General features: G+C 47.9%; 1 protein-coding gene across 3 annotated transcripts in view; it reads left to right on the plus strand.

Annotated features, from left to right (window-relative positions):
* The window catches only part of ADAMTS17 (ADAM metallopeptidase with thrombospondin type 1 motif 17), a 334,842-nt gene that overhangs the window by 232,135 nt on the left and 81,659 nt on the right, over positions 1–21,048 (plus strand). For 2 of the 3 annotated variants that reach the window (XM_035303700.3, XM_078375968.1), the window contains 2 exons: positions 6,339–6,462; positions 20,787–20,867. In XM_035303700.3, the coding sequence (XP_035159591.1) occupies positions 6,339–6,462; positions 20,787–20,867 (205 nt within the window). The remainder of the gene's footprint in view (positions 1–6,338; positions 6,463–20,786; positions 20,868–21,048) is intronic. The other variant, XM_078375967.1, reaches the window with a different exon arrangement.

Consider the following 21,048-nt stretch of genomic DNA (forward strand, 5'->3'; position numbering starts at 1 on the left):
TAACAGACAGTATTCTGGGAAACGTCAAGGAACACAGTAACTAGTTGGTAGGGGATGAGAGGCTTCGAAATGGCATTTTGAGTAGATTGCACTACGCTCCAAATAGCAGGCTGATTCAAACCATAACATGAAACATGGAAATACCATTTTATTCTGTTTTTATGAGGACTGAATTAAGTTTCATTTCAGTGAGTCACAAATTACTTAACATGCTGAAATTAAACTTAACAGCACTCATAAAATTGGGAGGGAATTGGGGGAAGAAACACAAACACGGTATATTTTTCAGCAAGCTCCTATAAATCAAGAGTCCCATCATTAACGATTCCTACTGGTGGCCTCCAGAAGGAAAGAACCCGGGGTAATAAGTCTCTGATACACAACTGCACGTGGAGCTGCTGACACACAGCTTTGCCAGTTGGATGGTGGACAGACCGAAATGTGCCTGAGACCCAGCTATGCTTGCCTTACTGGTTTGTGCACACTTGGAGCCAACGTTCTCCAGTTCAGGTCCTACTTCCTTGGTACCATAATTTGTATACAAATCCTGGGCTGGATGAATGCCAAGCCAGAACACCTTCAGGGCCTGTGGACCCCTTCACTGGAGAGATTGTGTCTGATTCTTCTGTGCCGCCCAATACGCTGGCCCAGAGGAAAGCCTTTAATTGCAGGTTGAAAGACAGGGCCAGGTGCGGTGGCTCACGCCTGTAATTTCAGCACCTTGGGAGGCTGAGGTGGGCAGATCACCTGAGGTCAGCAGTTCAAGACCACATGGACACAGGGAAGGGAGCATCACACACGGGGATCTGTTGCAGGGGGCGCTAGGAGAGGTACAGTGGAGGATAGGGAGGTTGGGGAGGAATAACATGGGGAGAAATGCCAGACATAGGTGAAAAGGGGATGGAGGCAGCAAACCACCTTGCCATGTATGTACCTATGTAATAATCCTGCATGATCTGCACATGTACCCCAAAACCTAAAGTACAATAAAAGAGGAGTCCGAGGGTGCATTGACATGCTAATGGTGCCTGACCCCACACTCAGAGCTTGACGGCTGTCTGTTAGGGAGCTCCTTTTCAGGGTCACAGAATGAACTGTTCAAAGAAACCCAGAGCAGTCAGGGAGGCCTCTGTGCTGAGGACAGCGCCCAGCCTTCTGTGTGGGGGTTAGAGGTCAGTTTCCCTCGCACTAGTCACGAAAGGAACCTTGTCATGCAGCAGTGCGCAGCGTCAAATATAGATCTCATGGTTGACCTTTCTGTTCCTCATGCTCAAATCCGAGTGGACAACCAGACGTTATCTGCTATTTGAGAAACCCAGCAGCATGAAGGAGAAAGACCAAGAAAAAACTGACTCTGGAAGGAAATTGAGATAATTATGGAATTCTCCATGCAAGCCTGCAGGGAACCTGATTTTGAAACCCAGAAGAACTCCGAAATTGTATTTTCCACGCATCCATTCTGCAGAAGTTGCATGTCGTTTAGCAAAACAAGAATGAAGTAGGAAAGAGGAAGATGGGCACTGCAGGCCCTGGCCACGCTCACCCCGGAGCCCAGTGAAGCCCGGAGTGACGGCTGCGCAGCTGGCCTGAAATCTGCATTCACTAAACGTCGGCCAGGAAATCAGTGGCCTCGCTCCGACAGAGGAGATAGGGTGAGGCGGGAGTTGGAAGATAGCTGATAAGTTGAAGAAAGCAAGTGCTGCTTATTCCTGCCAGAAAAAATAAACAAGTACCATCAAAATGTGTGCAAGGAAGCCACAATTCAAGTATGGGAAGAAGTAAACTGCCCAGCTCGATACGAGGTCGTCATTGGTACACACTGAACACGTGTGCTCAACACCACACTGGCCACTGTGTGTGTCGGGAGAGAAGGCCAAGAATACGAAGAATCCTCAGACACAGTCCTCCGTGTACTTATGGTCAGTTAGGGAGATGACATAAATTCACATGGAAACCCAGCGACCGGAGATGAAGGCGTCATTTAACAGCCGATGAGAGGCTCCACTTAGACACAGCAGAAAACACCTGGAGTAGAGTTTCACTGATTCCTGCGTCAGGTGTGTGTTGAAGACATTCTGAGTGCTGCACACCATAGGGTGTGCTGGGCTTTCGCTGGGGAGCAGGACCAACAGGATCCCTGTCCCATGTCAACACAGACGTCATCTTTCCGGAGATGGTTATCTGTGAGGAAGAAAGGAAACAGCGCCATAGAGAGACCCAGTGCGGGACTGTGGCCGAGGAGTCAGTGAGCAGGGGCATAGCATGTGTCTTAGAGGAGACAGCCTTTGAGGAAGAGCCAGCCTGGGCAGAGAGTTAGGGGCAGAGAGCTCCAGGCAGAGGGAAGCAAGAGGGAGGTGGGTGCATTCCAGGAACAGAGGAGGCTAGCGGCTGCCATAAAGGAGGCAGGGCCCAGGCGGAATTGAAGCAGAGGAGTGAAGTGATCTTGGTTATGGGTAACTGACTCAAGCAGGTCCTGGAAAGTGAGTTAAGAGGCTATTCCGGCAGCCCACCTGGCTGAGGGGTCATTGGGGTGGGGCTTGCAAGAGGGGGCTGGAGGGGGTTGGATTCACTGTACATCTGGAGGGGGAGGAAGGAAGGCTGAGTTGGTGAACAGCTGGGATGAGATCATGGAGAGTCTTAGATTTGTGTGTGTGGACGTTTCTGTTAGGCAGTAGGGATCTGTGGCCACAGATCTCATCTCTCTCCTCACGTGGGGATTAGTCTGGCAGCAAGTAGGAGAAAAATGCTCCCGTCGTTCATGTTCTGAGTCAGGAGGGTGTAAACTCGGGAGTGGAGAAGAGCAAGGAGGAGAAGTAGCCTCTGGAGGTTTTCGGGGGACAGAAACCCAAGCTCACCAGCTAACTGGGTACATCCCAAAATGGAAGAGTCAGAAATGGCTTGGAGGCTTCCGGCTGGGATACCTGTCAGTTCCAAGACAGTGGCAGGGGTGTCCAACTAGAATTATGTCAGGCAGCTTTGGAGGAGAAGTCATATTGAAAGTCAGGAGAGCTTGCTCAGCGGATGCTTACTGGGGAGAAGTGGGCTTAAGAGCTCTCTGCATGAGAGTTGTGGCCGCAATCCAAGGAGAAGGCTAATTACCAAGAAAATAAAAAAGCAGGGAGGCCCCAGGGAGCTACACATTTTCAGGCAGTCAAAGAAGCAAGGGGAAGGAGGGGGCATCCAGGGTGTGGGAGGCAAATCAGACAGGAGCCATGCTTTGCCTCTGGGGCACCTGCGGGCACGCGCTCTGGAGCGTCTGCTTGTTTGCACGTTGGTGCCTCCCTCTGTCTGGCATGTCTTTGTTCCCAGGTTAGGCACGTAGCAGACCAGTAACTGCTGTGGATGAACGAGTGCATGTACAACAGACAGAGTTGCCTTGGGCTCAGTCATCTTGTTCTCTTGGAACACGGAGCCTTTTAAATACACTCTTCCAAGCTCCCCTGACATTCAGAAGTGATGACTTCACTTGTGTCCTGTGGCAGCTTCCATTTGAAAAATGGAAAACCATCCTACTTCCTGCCAAGATTATAGGTTGCTTGCGCTGACTGAAACAATAGAAGAAAACACCCCCGTTGACAGATTTTGTGGCTGTCACTCATCAGCTCTTAGACTCACTGCTGTTCAGACACGGACATTCGTGCCTTTCCTGCCTCCAGATGCAGACAGCCTCTAAAATAACACCAAGGGGTGTGGGCGGAACACGTGGACCCGTCCTGGCCTCTGTATGGTCTCCAAAATTAACTGAAAGAGCCTCCCTGTAAGCTTCCTGCTTGCACCTGACCTGAAAAGCCATCTTCTTTGGGGCTGGGGAAACTGGACCAAACAGGGCATCCAGAAGCTGTTGAATCAGGAAACCTTAACTGAGGTGCAGGACAAGGAGCCAGACGCGAAGCCAGAGGTTCACTCCTACCAAGCAGGGGTGTGGTTTGAAAATGACAGGAAGCCAGTGTAGGGAGGGCCTGGAGCAGGCAGCACCTGACATGGGAAAGCCCAGGTGGAGCTGGAACAGGTGCCAGGAAGGAGGCCGGGGGAGAGACCATCTCTGTGGGCAGTGGTCCTGCGGCCCTGCTGGAGGCAGGAGACCACGCACTGGAGCTCTGAAGTGAAACAAAGCAGCAGACACATGGTCTCACAGATTTGGTCTGGGCATTTGCTGATCTTGGCTACTCTTTATTCTTTGCCACTGTAATTTTTTTTTTTTTTTTAATTTGAGGCAGACTCTTGCTCTGTCTCCTGAGCTGGAGTGAAATGGCACGATCTCGGCTCACTGTATCCTCTGCCTCCTGGGTTCAAGCAGTCCTGCCTCAGCCTCGGGAGTAGCTGGGACTACAGGTGTGTGTCACCACACCTAGCTAATTTTTGCATTTGTAGTAGAGACCAGGTTTCACCCTGTTGGCCAGGCCGGTCTCAAACTCCTGACCTTGCGACCCACCCACCTCAGCCTCCCAAAGTGCTGGGTTTACAGGCATAAGCTGCCCCGCCCGGCTTATACTGAGCAACTTGGTAGCAGCTTTCGAGCAGTCCACATCCAGAATCCAGGCGACCCTGCATTGGGCTCCAGCCTCGTGGTGCCTCGTCACAGCCGGCTTCGCTCCAGGTCACTGTGAGTGGTCTGTCCTGGCAAAGTGTTGTGGTGGGTCGCCAGTTACCATCTGTGTCTTGATGTTACCTGCGTCTCCCCAGCTGCGACTAAGCGCACTGTTCTCCGTTTGCTCCCTGCTGTCCTCTGGCCACTAAAGCCTCTGAGTTTACCCTTTTCCTCTTTGTATACTAACTTGGAGCAAGTTTGATCTTTTATTCATGTTCTGCCCTTTTTCAGATTTCACAGTGGTCATTTTTAGACTCAGCTTGCTAAGCTGTTAGAACATCTTAAAGTCTTCCCTGGAATCTGTTCAGTTACGCCATCACTTTGGGCAGAACACTGTTAATTTCCCATTAAGTCTTATTAAAAAAAAATAGCTTTAAGGATGAGACTTGAGGACTACTGAATATAAAGCGCATTCACCTGTCCCTTTGAGTAGCATGCCATGGTGCAGCGGGTCTCATCACACGGCCCCGGGCCAGCAGCCTCAGCCTCTCCTGGGAGCTGATTAGAAAGACTCATTCTCAGGTGCACCCAGACCTGCTGGGTCAGAAGCTCTAGGGCTGGGACACGGCCATTTGTGTTTTAACTGCCCTCCCTGTGAGTCTGATGCACACGTAAGTTGAAGAACTGCTGCCGTAACGGAGCAGAGGACGCTGATGTCTTTGGGGAGCTGTGGGGCCAGGCACTTGCCTCCAGGGATCCGCATGCAGGCAGCCTGGCACCCCAGGTGCTGTGCCGACTCCAAGCCCTGCCTGTGAGGGGGAAGCGTGGTGCTGCTGCTCCTTGTCTAGGCATCATGGGAAAAGGCTAAATCACCTCCACTTGGATTGTTTTAGATCTTGATTTCTGGCTGTAGATTCCTTTGGAGTCTGAAGCACCAATATGTAATTTGGGGTGCAGGGCAGTAGGAAAAACCCAGTCCTTGTTCTGGAAGCATTAGCCTTACTGGGGGAAAATGTGGAGGGACATTTAAGCAATCTAGCTAGTAAGTAAATACCCAGTGTTTACCATGGTATAAACTTAGGTTATTTTGCAGAATACAAAATTCTCACATTAAAAAAAAAAAAAGAGTCCAAAACCTTTTTCTACCTTTTATGAAATGGGCTGTGCTTTTCAGGCCCTCCTGGGGTAGAGGCAGCCTCTCCTCTGCTCTCAGACTTGCCTTGTTAAAAAGGTTTGAGCAATGGGACTCTTCGTAGACTCAGTCTCCCTACCTGAGAAAAGAGGGGCCCGTGCCCAGCCCTGCCTGAGTGAGCTGTGGGCATCCCTACTTTGGTAGAAGAGTCTGGTTTCTGCTGTGTATTCTGAGACTGCTGGTTGTTTCAGCCAAGTTGCAGGTCACCCCCGCAGCCCGGAGGGGAACCCACATAATGTAAAACTGTGGCTGCACCAGCTGGTGTGAGGGTCCCAGCTTCACTCGCTCCCCACGGTCTCTGCCCCCAAGCAGTCAGGGCGTCAGGCCTCAGTGTGACTTCCACGGACGCTTGTGCCTTCATGGGTCTCCCTCCTCCAGAACAAACACCAAAAAATACACTTGACAATTAAGTGGGTACAAAGACAAATATCCAGGTTGGATTCTGTGCATTTCTTTTTTCTCTCCTGAATTAAAATATTTTCTTGGGTCTTTGAATGGATCAGGGCCCCAGGCCCCGTGCCTGCTGGGCCCCGTGGAAAGGTTAGCCTCGTGGGGCAGCCTCTTTAAAACCCCTCTGAGTCTTAACCACAGAATAAGGAGGCCTCTCTGGTTCTTTAGAAGATCGGCTGTGATGGCATCATTGGGTCTGCGGCCAAAGAGGACCGATGCGGGGTCTGCAGCGGAGACGGCAAGACCTGCCACGTGGTGAAGGGCGACTTCAGCCACACCCAGGGGACAACAGGTGAGTGTCGGCCCACGGGGGCTGCTGTGGCCACGGGACGTCAACACATGCTGTGTGTTTTGTGACCTTTGCCTAAAGCTACTGATTGCTCTCAGGATTTTGACCTAGGCAGATCCATTCATCTGTCCACAGTAACGTCCTCCTCTCCTGCCCTCCCCTTTCTCTTTTCCATCCACCCTGGCCTGGGCCCCATCCATGCCTGGAATGTGAGGTCAGTAACCGTTTGGCCATGACAGTGAGTCCCCCATGGAAGGACAGACCACACTGAAAGCCTCCTTGGGTAGCTGTCCCCACCCTGGCTTGCAGCCTAGCATGTGTCCTTCCAGCTGCCAGGGCACAGAAGCCTTAGCAAGCCTTCGGAGAAGGGTAAGCACACCTCCACTCACCAACCTGGACTGCCATTCCGAGTGGCTGCCAGGTGTGACACATCCATGTTAAGGCACACAGCGATTTGTTTTCAAATTCTCACAGCTGGAGTCTGAGTGCAAGCCCGTATCAGTATGGATTCTCTGAATTGAACATCTGCATGCAGTACTGGTTTGCACGTGAATGAGTCACTGGCTGCTGATCTACTTTCATTCAACACAAACCTGTGGTCATGGTGTGACATACTGGAATGCACCTAGACGGAGTGGTGCGTTGACCCAGTCATTATTTACGCAGGACCATTTACCCAGTCATTATTTACGCAGGACCATTGACCCAGTCCTTATTTACGCAGGACCATTGACCCAGTCCTTATTTACGCAGGACCATTGACCCAGTCCTTATTTACGCAGGACCATTGACCCAGTCCTTATTTACGCAGGACCATTGACCCAGTCCTTATTTACGCAGGACCATTGACCCAGTCCTTATTTACGCAGGACCATTGACCCAGTCCTTATTTACGCAGGACCATTGACCCAGTCATTATTTACGCAGGACCATTGACCCAGTCATTATTTACGCAGGACCATTGACCCAGTCCTTATTTACGCAGGACCATTGACCCAGTCATTATTTACGCAGGACCATTGACCCAGTCATTATTTACGCAGGACCATTGACCCAGTCCTTATTTACGCAGGACCATTGACCCAGTCCTTATTTACGCAGGACCATTGACCCAGTCCTTATTTACGCAGGACCATTGACCCAGTCCTTATTTACGCAGGACCATTGACCCAGTCCTTATTTACGCAGGACCATTGACCCAGTCCTTATTTACGCAGGACCATTGACCCAGTCCTTATTTACGCAGGACCATTGACCCAGTCCTTATTTACGCAGGACCATTGACCCAGTCCTTATTTACGCAGGACCATTGACCCAGTCCTTATTTACGCAGGACCATTGACCCAGTCCTTATTTACGCAGGACCATTGACCCAGTCCTTATTTACGCAGGACCATTGACCCAGTCCTTATTTACGCAGGACCATTGACCCAGTCCTTATTTACGCAGGACCATTGACCCAGTCATTATTTACGCAGGACCATTGACCCAGTCATTATTTACGCAGGACCATTGACCCAGTCATTATTTACGCAGGACCATTGACCCAGTCATTATTTACGCAGGACCATTGACCCAGTCATTATTTACGCAGGACCATTGACCCAGTCATTATTTACGCAGCATGACTACATTTTAATTCCTAGGTATTCAGGAATCATTTACTGTCCCCACCTCAGATACAGTCGAGGGAGGGGACCCCTGGGCAAACAGACAGCTTGAGTCTATGTGAGCATGAGGTGGAGGCAGCACAGCAGGCGTGTTGTGTGACCCCAGGTTCTAGTGGGGCACCAGACCTCAGCCTGCGGAAGATGAGGGTGGCCCCCAGCTCTACAGGACACATAGAAATCAGCTGATAGTGGAGTAGTCGGGGGACACCTGAGTCAGGGGACACCTCAGGCTGAAGGGGAAACATCCTTGCGAGATCCAGCATGGAAATCATAGCCCCCAGCTCAGGGGCATCTCAGTGACCCCAAGCATGGCTCGTGACTGGATTTACCAATTCTATCAGTTTAGATAGGAAGGTAACTTTATCTCTGCCTGCCTCCAAAGAATGAGGGAAGGAGGAGTGCCTTATCGCCCTTAAGGGTGCATATCAAGGACTCCACACCAGGAAGATAAAATGGAAGGGGCTGCAGGATTTTTGCCCAATTACATGAAGTCCTGACCCCTGCCTGAGCTCCTCTGGGTCCTTTCACCACGTTTCTGAGCCAAGAATCCAGGGCAGACCCACATGTGGCAAGTGTCCATCCCTGCAGAGCCAAATCTCCCTCTCCATCATGAGAGGGTCCTAGTGTGACACCAGGGGAAGTGGTGTCCTGAGTGTAGGACATTTATCAGCCTCCATCCTTGGCTTCCAAACTTTGGACAAATGAGGTCCTCAGTTCCTTATCTATGGAAGGAATCAACATGAGTATCACATTGCTTTTCTGATGGATGGGCTTCACAGTGCTCATGCCTTGGGCTGGCTTAAGACCGTTGAGTTATCTGAACCTAGCAATTGGAGAGTCCTTGGTATGATGCTTTCATTTCGTTGAGCCGCCATTTTAGCATCATCATGTTTATTCCGCCCTGCTCCTTGGCACTGAAAAGGCAGCTGGTCATTCTCCAGGTGACCGGCCCATGGACAGCCAGAAACACCTGGACTGAATTCCCCACCGAGAACCAGCCAAGGATGCTGTGGGCTTTGGCTCCCTTTGCTCTTTGTTCAAATAATCTTTCAAAGAAGGGGTGGGGTGAAGATCCCTGTTGAATGTGGATAGATCCGTGTGTCACCTATTGATTCAGTAATTACCTCTAGACCCCCTGCCGCATGCCACATTTCCTTGCTCCGTCTGGGCGTGGGGTGTGGAATCTTGTGGGGAGAAATGGACTATTAGGGGCTGATGGTACAAAATGAGGCTTCTTTACACTGTGATGAAGAATCGTAAAATGTGCACAAAAGCTAATCACAGCATATTTCTTTTCCTCAGTTAAGAATGAGGTTTGTGCGAAGGTGTCCACATGTGTGATGGCAGAGGCTGTCCCCAAGTGTTGCTCATGTAAAATGTTGGGTGCTACGTGTCATCCCAGCAGTGACATGCTTGGTGTGGCTCTCGCCTGGCTCATGCATCTGAGTGTTTTCTGAATAGACTCAATGGGAATAAGTTGTGTGTGAAGCCCTGGATAAGCCCAAAGGCCAGGAAAGGCTTACGTGAGCTGATGTTGAGGACCGACTGCTGAAAAGCAAAACTGTATAGGCTGAAACCAATTTTAAAGCTACAGAAGGCAGTCATGGGGTCCAGAGGCCAGGTGGAAACATACCCTGGCATGCTGAGCGTAAGTTTTCTTTCCCCTCAAGCATACTGGTGCTCTAGCAGAAAATGCCAAGGCATGCCAGAGAATTTAGGCTTAGCTGGCACCTGCCTCCGTAGAAAAGTTTTCATATTTCGGGACTGGTTTCCCTACAGGCAGAGGGGCAGTTGGTACAGTCCTCTGGGCCGCATTTGTCTACACTGACCTCCTATTCTGAGGGAGTAACTAAGGCACAGTCTAGCCTCATGGGCTTCCCAAGCAATGAGTTCTTTTCAGTTAGACCCAGGAACAACCTTTAGGGAGAAACATAAGATAGTAATATTCTTGTGAACAACTTTTGTAAGAAGAGAAAAAATAATCTTACACAAATGCCTCTCCAAATATTTTATGATCTATTTACCAAAAAAAAAAAAAAAAAAAAAACTCCGATTTTGGAGGAAAGAGTCCAAATACACATAGTCAGCATTTTACTTCTAGACCATCGTGACCCCTCTCAGTCAGTCCAATGTTTTTCTTCTAAAAATGTTTAATGCTACTGAAAATGTGAGGAAAAACGGGAGTCCCTAATCATCGAACAGCAAGTCTACTTGACAAATTCGGACAGAAGTGATTTCACAGGGCAGTTGCTCATAGTAACTGGAAGATTTGAGACAGGATAAACGTCAGCGTCCCTTTGCAGTTCCCTCCTACTGCAGGTCCTTAGGGCACAAATGGCATGCTCTCCTGGAACCGTGGCAGAGGGTTCCACAGCTTCCTCCTGAAACCAAATCCTGTTCTCTAACTGGATTTCTCCTGCTTGACGGCTAAAGCTAGAATGGAAAATCACTCCAAAGATAAAGCCTTCCTACCTTACCAAAAATGTGTGACTGTATCATGTAAATTCTGATAGTAAATCCTACCTTTTCATTATTCTTCATGCTCCATCAGTGTGGCAGTGTCTGGGGTGCACATCATGGGGGGTCTGGCCTGAGGGACACCAAGGTGCTTTGGGACTTGGTGATGGGACTCTTTCCCTTCCTGGTGGCTCTCCATACATGCCTCAGGTGGGCTTTGATCTCTGGGTCAGAGCCAGGTTGGTGGACTGTGAGTTCGAGGCAGTTTCCCTGGTTTGTGGACAGAGGGCCTGCCTTTCATTTCAGGGTCTGTCATTTCCATTGGTTCCCTTTTTATTATAAACAGAGAAACTTGTCCTAGAACGGTTAGCAGAGCACGTGCATAAGGACTGCCCTGGGCTGAGCGGACACCTAAAGGTGGGCTCACTTGAGTGGCGAGTCTACCCTGAACTGCTTTTCATCAGCACCTCCACCAGGGGCACATGAGAAAAAAGAAAACAGATGTCTTTTCACTGTTGAATCTTGTGCCAGAGTTAAGCTTAAAAACAGATGTGGATCGCCTGTAATCCCAGCACTTTGGGAGGCCAAGGCAGGCGGATCACAAGGTCAAGAGATCGAGACCATCATGGTCAACATGGTGAAACTCCATCTCTGGTAAAAATACAATAATTAGCTGGCCCATGGTGGCACGTGCCTGTAGTCCGAGCTACTCAGGAGGCTGAGGCAGGAGAATTGCTTGAACCCGGGAGGTAGAGGTTGTGGTGAGCCGAGATCATTGCGTTGCACTCCAGCCTGGGCAACAACAGCAAAACTCCATCTCAAAAAAAAAAAAAAAATAGATGTGGATTCCATGCATCAGCTGCAAAGGTGCCATGATGTGGAATGAGGGAAAGGAACTGATCAGGGCCTGAGCAGCTGTCTCGGATTCTGCAGACTGGCGATGCCAGTGCCAAGGTTTGTTAGTTGCAGAATAGGAAATCCCATACAACAGCAGCTTCTTTCGAGAACAGCCCATCCCCACAAGCAGATCTTGTTTCCAGGCATGTTTCATAGTTTGGATGGAAACTCCTCTGAAAAAGCTTCTAATCACTTTGACCCTGAACAACTTTGGTGTCAGTTTTTGACATTTTACTGCCTTACGTGCCTGGAAGCCAATCATGGTTGAAACTCCCCAGAGGGAGTGGATTTCTCTAAGAGAGATTTGCGGTAGAATGTTTTGTGACATAATCCTAAAAGCTGGTTTTCTTGGGGCCAGACGTTTTCAGTAGAGAAGCATTCCTATAGCAAAGATGACTTTTAATCAGAAAACCTTGCCCTCTCCCTAGAGCCACTGGAGAGGCAGGGACCACGTGCCGGCTGCTGTGGCAAGCCAGCCTCACCAATCCCAAGTCAGATGTGGTTGGAAAGGGTCCCAGTGGATGACCACACAGCTGCCTGGGGATCGGGACATAGCAGTGAGGCACCGCTGCCCTCAGGCTAGACTGGGTGACATTCGGAAAGCCTCTGGAAACATCGTGCAGGACACTGAAGTGTAACTGTCTGAGACTAGGTCTAAGCAACAGTGCCAAGGCATTTGCTGTCCAGCCTGAAGGACACTGCTCAACTTCCTGGCTGAGAAGATGTTCTTTCTGGTTGATTAAACGTGTGCTTATTTTCTCATCTTCCCAAGATCACCTGAACATGAATGAAAAGGAGCTTCTTGAAAGGTTTAGGGAGAGCAAGGATGTCTCAGGTGGACTTTCATCTACGGATGGAACGGAATGAATATACTTGGTTTTTGCTGCAATAAACAGGCAAACAAAACTAACGCAAAAGTGCCCCCGAGATGCCGGTGGCTTAACACGAAAGTCTGCCTCCAAATCCCCCTGCTTGCCCACTGTGGGTGGGCCGGAGGCTCTGGATAGTGAGGCCACTCCTGGACTCACGCTGGCAGAGACGTTATCTGTTCACGTGCTGCCACGGTCACCTTGCAGGGAAAGGGAGTATGGCAAACCAGGCCCTGATGCGCTTCAAGCTCCTGGGGGGAAGGGACATGCCTCATTTTCACTCACATTTCACTGTTCAAAGTCATGTGGTCACATGCATTTAAGTGGGAGGTGAAATGTATCACTCCCGTATTTCCAGGGAAAGACTCGGAAATATCTGTGGCCAACACCATAACACAGCAGCTCAAGGAGTTTTATCACAGCACAGCTCCTCTAGGAAATGCCTGTTTGTTCTGGTATCTTGGTTGCCAGCACAGCAATACCGTCCTGCACCCAGCAGAAAGCCAATCCCGAGAGTTAACAAAGCCTGCACATCACCACGGGAAACAGCCCGGCTGCAGCCTGGTTCTTAAAAGAGAGTCTGCAACACAAATTAGAAAAACTAAGATAAACTTAAAAAAAAAAAAGGGAACAACGAGGTAACTCAAATAATAGAAGTTCAGACGCTCTAATATGTATTTGTAGAGAGATTTAAGATGGTATTGTAGCCACAAAACAAGAAGAGAATGCCATGAGAATGAGCAGTCAGAAAACAGAGATCTCAGAAATTAAAAATACAGTGCTCAGACCAGCATGAGCAACATTGCAAAACCTGTCTCTACAAAAAAATTTAAAAATTAGCCAGACATGGTGGTATGCGCCTGTAGTCCCAGCTACTCAGGAGGCTGAGGTGGGAGGATCACTAGAGCCAGGGTGGGGAGTGGAGGTTGCAGTTACCTGAGATCACACCACTGTACTGCATCCTGGGCAATAGACTGAGACCCTGTCTCAAAAAAAACTTCAAAACCATCCAATAAAAGGCACTACAAACAAAGAAACAAATCATAGACAATGTTTGCAACATGTAACTAAAGAGTTTGAGTCCAAAAAATATCAAATTATAGTTTTAAACTGCATCTTTACTAAATCAAAGATGGTAGAAAAATAGGCAAAGCGTAAGAACAAGGCCATTAACTGAAAAGGAAAAACACATGGCCAGTCAGTGTACAGGACACTGAGCCTCATTGGTTATCAGGGAAATGCAGATTAAACTTACGACGACGTATTTTCACCAAATGGATTCGCACATATTAAGAGGATTGATCATGTCAAGTATTTAGAAATCTTTGAATGAACATTTGCTCTCATATAGTGCTGGTTGGCTTGAATGGTGTTTAAGGGAAGGGAAACGTAGCGATGCTTGTGTTTGACTCTGATTCTCACCGTAACTGACCTGGTGGGACATTACACTCAAGCACAAGAAGACATGTACAGAGCCATTCATGGAAGTACTGTTTCTTTTCTAAGCATCTGTATGAAGATACCATTCACATGCCATAAAATTCACCCATTTAGAGTGTGCAATTCAGTGAGTTTTAGCACATGCACAAGGTTATGCAGCCATGTTTTAGGGTCCTCTAGAGGGACAGAACTGATAGGAGAGAGAGAAGGATGAAGGGGAGTTGGGAGTTTACTGAGTGTTAGCTTTCGTGATCACAAGGCCCCGCAGTAGGCTGTCTGCAAGCTGAGGAGCAAGGAGAGCCAGTCTGAGTCCCACAGCCGAAGAACTTGGAGTCTGATGTTTGAAGGCAGGAGCATTCAGCATGGGAGAAAGACGCAGCCTGGGAGGTTAGACCCATCTCTCCTTTTCACGTTTTCCTTCCTGCTTTATAGTTGCTGGCAGCTGATTACCTTGTGCCCACCAGATTCAGGGTGGGTCTGCCTTCCCCAGCCCCCCACTCAAATGTTCATCTCTTTTGGCAACACCCCCAGACACACTCAGGATCAATACTTTGCATCCTTCAATCCAATCAAGTTGACACTCAGTATGAACCATCACAAGTCTACCCAGTGTCAACTTGAACCCACACACATCTCCCGAAATCATACATAATCTTCAAGTAAGGACAATAATAATGTCATAATTACCCCTAACATCATACAACTATCCGTCGTACAGCCAGAGGCACACCAATCCCCAAATACTGTGACATACTCAGCAATTCTTAAATGCAGATATGAAGCCAGTAAATCTTACGTCACATGATAAAGGAAGAGGAAATTCAATAAAGATATTTTCTTAGTACAGGTGTATACGTGCACACATGTTTTTAGCAAAAGGAAGACCTCGTAACAATTGCAGTCCCCATTTCTGCAGCTGGTCATAGGGTTGTAGCTGGCATTGATGACTACCTTCTTCTTCCCATTCTGTATTCCCTTTGCCTTCAACAAGCCCTTTAGCAGGTGGTGGTTTTTCCTAACGGAGTGACCCAAACCTTCATTCCTGAGGCGTCTGGGCCATCGTGGTCCTGCCTGGATCGGGCTGTTGTAGTTTCCCATTGACCTTAGTCACAAGGCATGGTGAGCCTAAGAGACGCCCTCATTGATCTCCTGTATTCCGTGCATGCTCTTCCTGACATCTGTTGTGGAGAGTAGACTGACTTCATCTTGATAGTCCAGGTCAGACACCCCAGCCAACACTCCAACCCCCTTCTTAGCCTGTTGATGTAAAGGTAGGAGGAGCCCAGAGTGTCCAGCTGGCAATACGAACTTCCAGTTTAATGGAATTGTTGTGTCTCCTGGTGGCAGCGTCCCTCCCTCTGGAACTAAGACCTCTAGGCCAGCAGAATGTAGTGTTGTGGGAACAGGAAGCAAACATTTTGCTGGTGGATCACTAGAGGTGGTGGTGAGTGGTATCACTTCACTTCCACCCCTTAATTCCTGGACCTGTGAATCCCAGCTATGGGAGAAACAGTACCATATATTAGATGCTGGTTCAGAGCATACACAACGTGCTGGAGAACTTTGCCCCAGCCCTGCAAAGTATTGTCACCTGGTTGGCATTGTAATTGTGGCTTCAAAAGGCCATTCCACAGTTAGATCAACCCAGCTGCTTCAGGTGGAGGGGAACATATTAAGACCGGTGCATTCCATGAGCATGAGCCCACCGCCACACTTCCTTAGCTGTCAAGTGAGTGCCTTTACAACAGTGCTGTGTGGAATACCGTGGCGGTGGATGAGTCCACAGATGGTAGTCTTGGCAGAAGCTTTTCGTACAGAATAGACAAACCCATCTCTGGAATAAGTGTCTATTCCAGTGAGGACAAACCTCTGCCCTTTCCAGGATGGAAGAGGTCTGGTGTAATCAACCTGCTACCAGGTAGCAGGCTGATCACCCCAGAGAATGGTGCCGTGTCACCACAGTCATTCCCAAAAGAAACCCATGGTCAGTAGCAGCCATTCCCCATCTCCCTCCTGAGTCCTAGGCAGACACTCACCTCCTATCCATGTCTACAGATGTGCCTTTTTTGGGCATTTCATGTAAATGGAATCGTATCCTAAGTGGTCTTTCCTGACAGGCTTTTTCCCTTAGCATAGTTTTCTCAAGAGCCATCCATGTTGTCCCCAATAGCAATGTTTCTTTTTATTGCCAAATACTATTGCATTGTTTGGATATGTCACATTTTATACATACAGTGGTTGGTTGATGGGCGTGTGGATCGTTTCCACTCTTTTTGGCTATTAGGAATACTGCTGTTAAGAAGTTTTGGGCTGGAGTCGCCATGTGGACATGTTTTCATTTCCCTTGTGTATATACCTGGGAGTGGAATTGGTGAGTGATTTGATTATTCTGTGTTTAACTTTTTGAGTAGCTGCCAAACTCTTTTCCAACGTGGCCGCACCACTTAACATTCCTGCTGGCGGTGAGTGGGGGTTTCCGCTACTCCAGGTTCTCTCCAGCTTCCTGCCTTTCGTTGTCCTAGTGGGTGCGGTGTCGGATGTCCTGGTGGTTTTGGTTTGCACTTCTGTAATGACTGGTATATCGTTAGCATCTTTTCATTTGCCTGTTGGTCATTCATGTATCTTCTTTGGGGAAACAGCTGTTAATATCCTTTGCCCGTTTTTAAATTGGATTGTCATTTTCTTACTGAGTTACAAGCTTTCACTATATATTCAGGATGCAGTTCCTTTGTCAGATAAATGATTTGCCCAGATTTTCTCACAGTGTGTGAGTTGGCTTTTCACTCTTTGGATGGTATCTTTTGAAACAGGGGTTTTCAATTTTTGTGTAATCTAGTTCACCTATTTTTTCTTTTGTCACTTGTGCTTTTGCTGTCATGTCTGAGAAACCAATGCCTGATTCAAGGTCACAGAGATTTACCCCTCTGTTTTCTTCCAAGAGCCTTCTGGTTTTAGCTCTGATGTTTACATCTGTGATCCATTTTTGAGTCCGTTTCTGGTATGATCTGAGATAGGAGCACAACTTTCTTCTTTTGCATATGGATATACAGTTGTCCTAACACTGTTTGTTGAAAAGGCTATTCTTTCCCCTCATGAATATTCTTGGCACCTTTATTTTTTTTTAAATCGTGTTCTATACTCTCAGCCATATTCCATTGTTAGAAACGACTGTCCTTATGCCATCACCTTGATGTCTTGATTGCTATAGCTAGCTAGAAAGTTTTGAAATCTGAAAATCTGAGTTCTTCAGTTCTTTCGAAATACTGTTTTGACTATTCTGGGTCTGCTGCATTTTCATGTGAATTTTAGGATCAGCTTGTCATTTTTGGCAAAAAAAAACAAAAGCTGGGATTTTTGATAGGGATTACATTGAATCTGTAGACCTATTTTTGAAGTTGTCACATTTTTATAATCTTGTCTGATCCAGGAATTTGGAATACCTTTCCATTTATTTAGAAATGTGTTAATAGTTTTCAGCAGTGTGTTGTAGTCTTCAGCATATAAACCCTACAGGTCTTTTTTTAAATGTATTCCTAAGTGTTTGATTCTTTTTGATGCTACTTGAATTGTTTTTTAAATTTCATTTTCCAGCTGTTAATTCCTAATATACAGAAATGCAGTTGACTTTTATATGTTGACCTTGTATCCTGCAATCTTACTGAACCCGATCGATTTTTAATGGATTCCTTAGGGTGTCTGTATATAAGGTTTTCGCGTCTGCACATGGAGATCACTTTACTTCCTCCTTCCAGTCTGCATGCCTCTTTTCTTTTCCTTGCCTCATTGCCCTGGAGAAAACTTCAGTACAGTGCTGGAGGGGGTAGCAGGACATCGTCCTCTTGTTTCTGTTCTTACGGGACAAGCATTTAGCATTTCGCCGCGAAGTGTGCTGTTGGCTGTGGGGTTCTGTAGACGTGCTCTACCAGGTCGAGCATGTTCCCTCCTATTCCTAGTTGTTGAGTATTTTTATCAGGAAGGACTGTTGAATTTTCAAATGCCTTTCCCACACCTTGATTTGTGAATTTTGCCCCTTACTAACATGGAGGATTATACTGATTGATCGATCGATCGATCTATCTTTCTATTTTTATTTTTTGAGGGAGTCTCACTCTGTTGCCCAGGCTGGAGTGAAGCTAAGCTGCATGATTTTGGATCACTCCAACTTTCACCCTCCTGAGTTCAAGTGATTCTCATGGCTCAACCTCCTGAGTAGCTGGGATTACAGGGATGCACCACCGTGCCTGGCTAATTTTTGTTTTTTCTTTCTTTTTTTTAAGGTAGAGACAGGGTTTTACCATGTTGGCCAGGCTGGTCTTGAACTCCTGGCCTCAAGTGATCCGCCCATCCTGGCCTCCCAAGTGCTGGGATTACAGGGGTGAGCCTCTGCCCATGGGCTGATTTTTCCTTATGTTAAGCCAAACTTGAGTCCTGGCATAAATCATATTTGAACATAGTGTAGAACCCTTTTTATATGTGGCTGGATTGGCTTGCTAGTATTTTGTAGAGGGGTTTTCTGTGCATATTCATACCTGATATAGAATTTGTTCTAATAGAGAGTTTTGAAACAAATGTCCATTAATAGGAGAGCAGTTATACAGACTTCATAGCAGTTTAAGCAAAAAAAATGAAACAGAGCTATACATGATAACATATATGATTTCTGAGACATGTTTTTAAAAATAAATGTGGTGTAATACTGAGTTACTCCTAACATAGAATTGAGGAAAATGTAAATATGAAAATACTATGCTATGTTTTTATTTGTGTAGCATTAAAATTCTACAGTGAGAATATATACTCACGTGTAGTTGTGTAAATTAGAAAATATAAATTGTTGGCCAGGCACGGTGGCTCACGCCTGTGGTCCCAGCACTTGGGGAGGCCAAGGCAGGCAGATCACGAGGTCAGGAGTTTGAGGTGGTGAAACCTGTCTCTACTAACAATTAAAAAATTAGCCAAGCATGGTAGTGCATGCCTGTAATCCCAGCTGTTCAGGAGGCTGAGGCCGGAGAAGTGCTTGAACCCAGGAGGCGGAGGTTGCAGTGAGCTGAGATCACGCCGCTGCACTCTGCAAGCCTCTGTCTCAAGATATATATGTAAATTGTTTTTTAAAGGAAAATGACAGTGAACTCACTGAAATAAATAAGCCTGTGTCCTGGCAAATTTCACTGTAAACCGAGGGAAGCCCTGTTAGCCCACAGCACTGTCCCGTGTCTCCCTACCACTCCTACTGCAAGCAGCCAGTGTGATTAGAACCTGCTCACTTTCCGACTGGAAATGAATACACCAGCACAGGGAGATATACGAGTATCCAGCAAAGGGAAAAGATCAAGGGGACAAGGAAAATGAATGACACTTTAAAAATACTGGCAACGTGTTCCCAAGGGAAAGATGAAAATTGAGACCCAGTGTTAGTGCCATAAATTTCAAAAAGTGACCAGTAGTAGCCTTGATAAAATAGGAACTCACAGTCCGGGTGCAGTGGCTCACGCCTGTAACCCCAGCACTGCACTTGGGGAGGCCGAGGCGGGCGGATCCCCTGAGGTCAGGAGTTTGAGACCAGCCTACCCAACAAGGCGAAACCCCATTTCTATTCAAAATATAAAATTATTGATTGGCAGTTGCCTCATTAACCAGGCACCAGCCAGTCGCCAGCTTCTGCCCTGGGAGCTTCAGTCATGTCCTCCCTGAATCTTCACTGCCCACCTGCTGTTCTGGCCCCCTACTCTGCTTAAAAAACACTCAAGGAGATGGACAGAACTATCCAAGTGTGATAGCTACAGAAATAACCAAAGACAGTGGAAGCAGGAAACGGGGCACCGTGCATTAAGGCAGTACTGTATAGTTTTGTCATGGGGTAGATTGCTTGGTTTCTGCTGTCATCCCATGATTATTCAGGGAAAGTTCAAAATACAACAGAGAGCAAAAGAGCCTCCAGCAGATTAATGCGAGCGGGGCCACTATTCACTCCCGCTCCGGGGAGGTGCATTCACATGGAATACCAGGCTGTATTCATTTGCTGTGGTTTCCTTGACAAAGTGCCACAGACTGGACGGCAGAAGCAGCGGAAACGTACTGTCTTTCTGTTCTGGAGGTGAGAAATCTGAGATCTTCTGTCGGCAGAGTCCCTTCCTCCCAGAGGGCGTGAGGCTCTGGCCCATGCCTCTTGCCTGACTTCCAGTGGATTGCTGGGAGTCTTGGGCGTTCTTTGGCTGCCTGCCGAAGCATCACTTAATCTCTGCCTTCATGTTCTCCTGACGTTCTCCTTGTGTGCATGTCTCTGTCTGAACTTCCCCCCCCGCCCCCATTTTTTTTCTTTTTTGAGACTGAGTCTTACTCTGTCACCCAGGCTGGAGTACAGAGTGGTGGGATCTCGGCTCACTGCAACCTCCGACTCCCGAGTTCAAGCGCTTTTCCTGCCTCAGCCTCCCAAATAGCTGGGACTACAGGCACCCACCACCACACCCAGCTAATTTTTGTATTTTTAGTAGAGACGGGGTTTCACCACGTTGGCCAGGATGGTCTTGATCTCCTGACCTTATGATCTGCCCGCCTCAGCCTCCCAAAGTGCTGGGATTACAGACGTGAGCCACCACGCCCGGCCACACTTTCCCTTTTTATGAGGACATCAGTCATACTGGATTAGGCCCACATCTTCCAGGATGACCTCATCCTAATATGTCTGCAGTGGTCACATGCTGATGTTCTGGTTAAGGGGTGGTTAGGACTTCAACATATGAATTTGTGGGAGGGGGCCACTGAAACTCATGCAAATCATGCTCTCTGGAAATGGGGCTGCCAGAAGGTTCTGGCTACAGGAGAGCCTCCTCCTTAGTTGGCTCTCTTGATTTCTCAGAGCTGTGCCAGCCCTCCATTTCTGAAGCCACTGCAGGGGTCCGGGAGGGCTTGGTAGCTAGATTTTGGCCAGGTCTGCTTCGTGGCCTGTGGTGCAGGGTGGAGGTGTGGTTCACCTCTATGTCGTTTGTTGCTACAGGTTATATCGAAGCTGCCGTCATTCCCGCTGGAGCTCGGAGGATCCGTGTGGTGGAGGATAAACCTGCCCACAGCTTTCTGGGTAAACCCAAAATGACTTGACTCACCATTTATGTGTTGAGAATGGATTTTGATGATCGGTCTGGTAAATTGGTTTAGCGTCATTCCACCTGGGTTATGACTGGTTTCATGCCTGTGTTGTAGTGACGTTAGCACTCGGGACCGCACAGTGCAGTCATATTTGACTAACATGCAGCCATCCC

This window comes from Callithrix jacchus, chromosome 6 (genome assembly GCF_049354715.1).
Source record: "Callithrix jacchus isolate 240 chromosome 6, calJac240_pri, whole genome shotgun sequence".
Lineage (NCBI taxonomy): Eukaryota > Metazoa > Chordata > Mammalia > Primates > Cebidae > Callithrix > Callithrix jacchus.